Source organism: Otolemur garnettii, unplaced genomic scaffold, assembly GCF_000181295.1.
Source record: "Otolemur garnettii isolate 467f Iridium unplaced genomic scaffold, OtoGar3 scaffold00044, whole genome shotgun sequence".
In the NCBI taxonomy this organism is placed as follows: Eukaryota; Metazoa; Chordata; class Mammalia; order Primates; family Galagidae; genus Otolemur; species Otolemur garnettii.
This window is the reverse complement of record NW_003852439.1, coordinates 5,617,328-5,625,391: the sequence shown is the minus strand read 5'-3', so window position 1 is coordinate 5,625,391 and position 8,064 is coordinate 5,617,328. Positions and strand designations below refer to the sequence as shown.

At 38.9% G+C, this 8,064-nt stretch overlaps 1 protein-coding gene across 3 annotated transcripts in view; it reads left to right on the top strand.

Moving 5' to 3' along the window:
- RRN3 (RRN3 homolog, RNA polymerase I transcription factor) overlaps positions 1–8,064 on the top strand; it is a 54,868-nt gene that overhangs the window by 45,901 nt on the left and 903 nt on the right. For all 3 annotated transcript variants that reach the window (XM_023513816.1, XM_023513815.1, XM_012805749.2), the window contains 5 exons: positions 348–478; positions 1,372–1,556; positions 3,092–3,200; positions 5,905–6,057; positions 6,951–7,038. In XM_023513816.1, coding sequence (XP_023369584.1) covers positions 348–478; positions 1,372–1,556; positions 3,092–3,200; positions 5,905–6,057; positions 6,951–7,038 — 666 coding nt within the window. The remainder of the gene's footprint in view (positions 1–347; positions 479–1,371; positions 1,557–3,091; positions 3,201–5,904; positions 6,058–6,950; positions 7,039–8,064) is intronic.

Below are 8,064 nucleotides of genomic sequence, written 5' to 3'. Positions count from 1 at the left end.
CAATTTTTCATGGCATGTTTTTAGAAAAAAGTTAGACTTATGAGGCCACATGTAGATTGTCACTGTCTGCTTATAGCCTGGCTGGGCTTCCCATACAGGATAGGAAATTGCCATGAACACAGTACTCCTTGGGACAGGAGAAACCCAAGCATGCACTCTCCTTCAATTTGAGAGCCCCTGGCTTGTGATCTGAGGCTGTCTGCATCCCTCCCAATGGTGACATGGGTGAAGAGCAGAGTCCCTAGAACTTTTCTTTCCACATGAGTGAAATAAAAATCTTAGGATTCTGATAGCCAGACTATTTTAAGCATTAGAAAGGATCAGACCAGCACCTTTTCTTTTTATAGGGATTTGCAGAAGCATTTTTGGAACATCTCTGGAAAAAATTACAGGATCCGAATAACCCTGCCATCATCAGGCAAGCTGCTGCAAATTATATTGGAAGCTTTTTGGCAAGAGCTAAATTTATTCCTCTTATGTAAGTAACCTAATTTTCCAAGCACTTTTTAATATCATGCTTTAAAAAAAAGGATAGCATTGTCTCAAGTCAGAAATAATGGCTTTTTTTTTTTTTTGGTCTATCTTTAAAGAGAAAAGAAAATCTGTTCCCTCCACTGTGCAAGATGTTTACATTTCTAAGATGCAATTTTGGAATAAAATATCTCCTTTTTTAGGTATAAAACTTCATATGCAAGGCTTTTGTCATCTTTTCTGTGTGATAACACTTGAATTTGAAGATCCATTCGTCTTCATGGATAGTGTACAGTGTTGTATACTGTTTTGATTCTTTTTGTAGGTTTGTTATTTTTCATTTGCCTTTTGTATCTGTTAAAGCTGAAGAAAAATCCTTTTAAAAGTAATAGGAAGACCTGTCTAGGAGGTCCGTTTCTTCCAATGATCCATGAAGTTCTTTGGACAAGAAAGCATTAAAAACCCTTCCCCAACAATTACATTGTTGACCATGGGATTTCATCAGAATCCCACAGAGAAAAGTGAAGTCTACGAGACTGTCTTTGTCTTTTGAGATGTGGGTAAATGTGCCCTATTTGGCTGTTCACCCTAAGAGAGCTGAGAGCCAACTGCAGAAGCCCTTCTGAAGAGTTGATCTTAGGAAAAACTGTTCTCTATCCCTTGGAACATTCTTATCTATCTATTATTCCTAGATGGTCAGAGCTTCCTTACCTTGTAATTGGATGATTGTCCTCCCATCAGTCTGTCTTTTTCCTTCCTTCCTTTGCTTCTTCCCTATTCCCAGGGGAATATTTAAAGAACTTTTCATAGTTTGTAATGAAAGACAATTGTGTGTTTCTATATTACTCCAGTTTTTTTGACTGAAGTAAGTAAAGTGATTTGAATTTTTCTTTTCTCTAGTACTGTAAAATCATGCCTTGATCTTTTGGTTAACTGGCTGCACATATACCTCAATAACCAGGATTCAGGAACAAAGGCATTTTGTGATGTTGCTCTCCATGGACCATTTTATTCAGCCTGCCAGGCGGTGTTCTATGCTTTTGTTTTTAGACACAAGCAGCTCTTAAGTGGAAACCTAAAAGAAGGTCAGTGATATGGGATTAATGGACTCAAACTGGATTTTCCTGTATACTTGTCAACTTTTTTGTGATTTTGATAAAAACTATGGATTCAGAAAACCATATATGCACTCAAAGCTTTTGCAAATAATTTCAAGCAGTTCATAGGCCCCCTAAAACGTTTTAAGCCTCTTCCTAACTGTTGATGGATTTAGGATTGAGAACCCCTGCTCCAGAGGATGTGAAATATGAAGACCTCTTCCATAAAGAGGCTGATCCCTTGGGCTGTCCCGCACCCTGCACAAAGCTTCCAGTGCACCCCCTCATTGTTCTTGAAAGAGCCCAGTGAATGGCAGGTGCTTCTACTTTACAGACAAGGCCAAAGCACAGAGAAATAATTTGCCCACGGTATCATAGTTGTTGGCAGGAATAGAAGTTGAAGCTAGGTAAGGCTGACTTTATAGCTTGCATTCATACACAGAGCATTAAACTCCTCTATCTGCAGACTTGAGTTAATGAGAATTTTCATTAATCTATCAGTTGAATCTGTTTATTAGGTTAGTGTATTTTAGTTGAGTGTCCCTAAGAACGATGTAATTAAGTTGTTTTGCATATTTCCCTAAGTAATTCAGATTGTTCAATAGGCTGTTACCTCAAAGCCAGGGCTTCTCCACCTCAGCAGTGTTGACAGAGCACTGCTAACAGCAACTCCTGCACTCCTAATTGTGACAAGTAAAACTGTTTCCAAACACTGTCCAGTGTCCTTTGTGGGGGCACACTCTCCTTGGGCTGAGAACTATAGCTCTGAACTGAAACTTTATGGATGGCATTATATATATTTACTTCTGTCCTTCATGCTTCTAAAAGATGTGTGGGTTGCTCGGTGCCTGTGGCTCAAGTGGCTAAGGTGCCAGTCACATACACCTGAGCTGGGGAGTTCGAATCCAGCCCAGACCTGCCAAACAACAATGATGGCTGCAACCAAAATATAGCCGGTCATCGTGGCAGGCCCCTGTAGTGCCAGGTACTTGGGAGGCGGAGGCAGGAGAATTGCTTGATCCCAGGAGTTGGAGGTTGCTGTGAGCTGTGATGCCACAGCACTCTACCCAAGGTGACAGCTTGAAGCTCTATCTCAAAAAATAAAAAATAAAATAAAAAACCGTGTGGGTTAAAGTTAGTTGTAGAACTAATAATAGAACAAGGCTTTTCATAAATTGAGTAAAATCTCTCTTTTTCTTTATATAAATAAAAGCCAGAAATCTTGGCTTAAAAAGATATACAAACTGTTTTCTTTAGAAAAGCTACCTTTTCATAAATGAATGTAGTTGGTCTAGTGTTATTTTTCTCGGCCATACACTGTGTGTCTTATCGGCATGAACCTTTATTTACAATGTTTCTACAAATGATTTTTTAATTGTGTTTTCAATGTATGATAACTTTTGTGCTTTTTTCTTTTTTTTTTGTTTTTTTATCCTAGGCAGAAAAACTTGTGCTTTTAAAGATATCACAGGCTTTTCAGTTATATTTGTACCTTAAATTTTTTTTTGTTTTTTTAATAAAAGGTTTGCGGTATCTTCAAAGTCTAAATTTTGAACGTATTGTGATGAGTCAGCTAAATCCTCTGAAGATTTGCCTACCTTCGGTGGTTAACTTCTTTGCTGCTATCACAAAGTAAGTTATATACATTTTCTTAATGGAAATTTATTTAAATTTGTATTCATATTAGTATTGTAAGATTCCATTAAATTTCTGTGACATGAGTAACAATAAAACATTAAAAAAGAGAACTCAGTCCTTGCAGGAAATACTGTAGTGCAGCTATTGTTTTTAAACTTAGATGACACTGGAAATTGCTACTACTTTTTATCCAAAGGGCGTTAATACTAAAGAAGCCTTGGCACTTTGAAACAAATAAGGCAGGAGGCACCAGTAGCTCAGTGGGTAGGGCACCAGCCACATACATAGAGGCTGGCAGGTTCAAAGCTGGCCTGGGCCAGCTAACACAACAATGACAACTACAACACTAACAACAACAAAATAGCCAGACGTTGTGGCAGACGCCTTTAGTCCCAGCTACTTGGAAGGCTGAGGCAAGAGAATAGCTTAAAGAGAATAGCTGTGACTCCACAGCACTCTACCCAGTGTGACAGCTTGAGACTCTGTCTCCAAAAGAAAGAAAGAAAGAAAGAAAGAAAGAAGGCAATTGGGAGACTGAGGGCTACAAACCAAAGATGCTTATTAGAATGCCTCCTTTAACAGTAATAAAAATATCCATCAATAGGAGATTGGTTTAGAGGGGGATTATATTGTATTTTGGCTTAGTGGCTATAGCCAATACATTGGCTTTACTGCATGCCAGCAACAGTTGTAAGCATTTTACATAGAACTCGGTTAATTGTCATATAACCCTATGACTGTATTATTAACCCCAGTGAATAAATAGTATAAATGGAGAAATAGAGGCAGAGCAACCTTAAATCTGCCTGAAGTCATGTAGCCAGACTAGCAGAGCTGAGATTTGAATGCAGGCCAGGCCTTCTTGACTCCTTTATAAGTATTCACTAAATTATTCTGCTTTATGGAGAAAGTGAAGTGGAGGTCATGGACATTTAATCAGGATATGCAGGCAGGACCATAACTTAACATCTTCAGTAATTAAGAGTCTATTCCTTTTTAACCCTCAGTCCCCTTTGGACAGCTGTCTACTCTCTGTCGGCAACCTTAGTTCTCCTTTGTTGGGCATCTAGTTCCAGGTATCCTGTCTCTCCTGAGACCTCAGAAATGATAGTAAAGGGTTAAAAAAGGAATAAATAAGCCAGTAAGCAATAATATTTAATGGGTGACAGAATTCAGCACATTGCTGAGATCGGAAGCAGCGGGAAGAGGGAGGACTGATTAGGCTGGCCCTGTCACATTCTCTGGGTCGGGGCAGAGGGCTGTGCTTGATGAGCCAACTGATCCAGAGGCTCTAGTTTGGGGGTCAGCATGTGCATTTGGCGTGAAGACTGAGATGTGAGGCTAAGGGCAGGGATTAAAGTAAAGGCTGTGTCTATGTGCCATTCTGTAGCTGTTAATTCTGCTTTGAGATGTAAGCATAATTGATTTTAACCGCTGTGTAATCTATTAACGTCTTTCTCTGAGACTTTTTGAGATTTCAGCTGTGTTTTTCAGTGTTGGGAACAACAGCTCAGAAATATTCTTGTGTGTGTGTGTGTCCTGGTATACGGATTTGTACTTCCTTGTCACACCCTTGGAAGTGTAGTTGCTAGGTTGTGGCAGATGCAGATCTTCAACTTTACCAGATAATGCAAACTGTCCTCCAATATGGTTTTGCTGATTTACACCCCCAGCAAGAGTAGAGAATAAATATGATCCTTAGCTAATGGAACAAAAATAGAGTAGATTGCCTGAAGTTGCAGTAGTGACCTGAGAACCTAGAGATAAGTACCTGAACGAATAGAATACTCTTGGGGGTGGAGGGTAGAGAGTGGCAAAAGTGAACTAAATCATTACCTTGGAGAAGTTCTGTGAATGATTTTTCAAGTTGCCAAATGATGTAGAGATAACTAGCAGAGAAATTGATAACATAATGGTATTGTTTTTTTAATTACAAATAAAAAACTATTTAACTGTTTTCACCATGCCTGCTCCTGTCTGTGCCAGTTTCTGAGATTGTGACTTGGCTAATCCCATGTCCCTCCTTCAGTAATGTCCTAATTTTTCCTTCATAAGTAGCTAATCTGTTAACAGCCACCATTTCCCCTCAATAACTCCTGAATCCTCTTTTCTCCAACCCCCTAATTCATTTGTAAACAGTAAAAATAATCAAAGACATCTATGTAATTGTGTAAATTATTAACAGAAGAGTTTTACCCTGCAAATATATTACCTTTTAGTGAGTAATATCTATTAATCTAAGCCCAGTTTTGTATTCTAAGACAAAGCTGCATTTTTTTTCTCCTTAGCAAATTCATATAATATTGTCCAAGCTAGAGTGTAGTGACCTCATAGCTTCCAGCAACCTTAAACTCCTGGGTCCAGGCGATCTCCCTGCCTCAGCCTCCTGAGTAGCTGGGACTACAGGTGGATGCCATCACGCCCTACTAATTTTTTATTTTTTGTAGAGACAGGGTCTCACTCTGTTACTCAGGCTAGTCTCAAACAACTAAGCTCAAACAGTCCTCCCGCCTTGGTTTCTCAAAATACTGGGATTAGAGGGGTGAACCACTACCCCTAGTCTGCTTTGTATTATTTTAATTTGTTGTGTTCAGCAGTATCCGTGTGGCCAGTATGGTTGTCATACACAAGTCACATCTGTGTGGAGAAACTCCAGCATGTTAATTCTCCCTTCTATGTTGGTTTTGGTGTTCCACAGTAAATATCAGCTGGTCTTCTGCTACACTATCATTGAGAGGAACCATCGCCAGATGCTACCAGTTATTAGAAATACAGCTGGTGGCGACTCAGTGCAAACCTGCACGAACCCCCTTGACACCTTCTTCCCATTTGATCCTTGTGTGCTTAAGAGGTAGGTGCTCTTAAACAGGTGAGACTGTTGTGGTGAATTAAGGTTTCTTTGTCATAAGTTGCCCTTTATCGTTAAGGTCTCATGGTTTCCGTGCACATATGTCACAGGCCCAACCTAGAGAATGTTTAGTGGAGTCTGCCTCGTGTTTCAGACACACTAGAGTTTGTAGTTCTGTACCTCAGGAACCCAGATCAACACCAAGGGTTTAATTTTTTCTTTCTTTCTTTAAATATATCAGGGCATGGAGAAAAAAGTGCAAGGATAGGGAGGGTGCTGTCTTTTACTAGCACATAATTTTCTGCCAAATAATTTCTTCCTTCCTCTAGAGACCACATCCTGTACTGTTTGCTCAGTATAAACAAAAGCCAAGTGGGTTATTCTGAAAGCCCACAAACTACCAAGTCAGTTTTAACTTTGCATTTGCATAAGGAAGCAAGAGTTTTGCTTATTACGCAGTTTCTAACAAGCAGTATGACCATCTGGGATTGTTTGGTCCCCTAAGTCTTATTTGATAGCAACCAAATTAGTTGTTTTTCCTAGACTTACCTTTCAGCAAGTTACTATAGGAATATGAAAAAGGAAGTTTCAGAATATTGCAGCTCTGTCTTTGTTTGGATAAACTAACCTCAGTTGCCAGTCTTTGTAAAGTTTAGAAACAGTTTCATTTAAAAAACAAAAGGACAAAAAACAAGTGTGACATTCTCATCTGTATGAGTGGAAAGGTTCCTTTCTTACACAGGAGGAGCTACATAGAGTACTTTTGACATTGTTATTTGAGCCATAGTTTGTTTTCATTTCTCAGTTTTGGGAAATGGGTCTTCTGAGAAGAGACCCAAAAACAGTTTGTTACTGGAGTATTTAACTTGACTTTGAAATGTGATCTTTGTTGACAGGTCAAAGAAATTCATTGATCCTATTTATCAGGTATGGGAAGACATGAGTGCTGAAGAGCTTCAGGAGTTTAAGAAACCCATTAAAAAGGTGAACTTATGATTCAACACACTTTCTAGGAGTCTTCTTTGTGCTTAATAGGTCACGGTCAAAAACATGTTTCATTATTGTTACACTTTTAAAATCCTATATTTTCTTGATTCTGCCTTTACAAAAGTCCAAACTCAGGTTATTTGGGGGGTTTTAAGTTATTTTTTAACTTGTTTGATTGGTTGATTGGCAAAAGTATCACTCTGTCACTCAGGCCACTGTACAGTAGTGCCATCATAGCTCACTGTAGCCTTCAGCTGTGGGGCTCAAGTGATCCTCCCTCGACCTCCTGAGTAGCTGGGTCTATAAGCATGCCACCATACCTGGCTAATTGTTCTTATTTTGCATAAAGACAGGGTCTAACTGTGTTGCCCATGGTGGTCTCAAAATTCCTGGCCTCAAGTGATCCTCCTGCCTCAGCCTCCCGGAGTGCTGGGCTTAGTTATGAGCAGTTGTGTCTGTCTAGTATTTGATTTTTTGATAACTGACTTATGGGAAGTGAAGATTAATTATAAGTTTTAGCTGAACAAATTTAGATCTTTACTACTTGATCATTACTACTAAGTAACAAGCTCAAATTGCCTCATTGAAATTATCTCAGAAGTTTACATGAATATTAACGTCCTCATAAACGTGGTGAAGATGCAGATCTGCAACATGTGCTCCTGTGTGCATTAGGTGGGGCTGGCGTAGTGCTGCCCAAGAAGAAAATTGGAATCCAGTGATAAATGATGTCACTGTTCTGTTGCTTTTGTAGCACATTTATTTCTACATTAAAAGTCCACTTCTATGTGCTTGTTTGTTTTTTATTATTATAAGTAATCACTGGAAAGCTTATTTTTTTGTTTATATTTTGCATTTGTGTTGAGGGGGTTATCATTCCTTCACATTGTGTTAGATGCACAGGCGATAAACACTGAGCAAAAATGATGTGTCGTACAACCTGCCTCATTGAGCTTAAAATCTGTAAGTTGGACTTTCAGCAATTAAGATGTTTCCTTCACTATCGTCTTTTTTTTTTTTTTT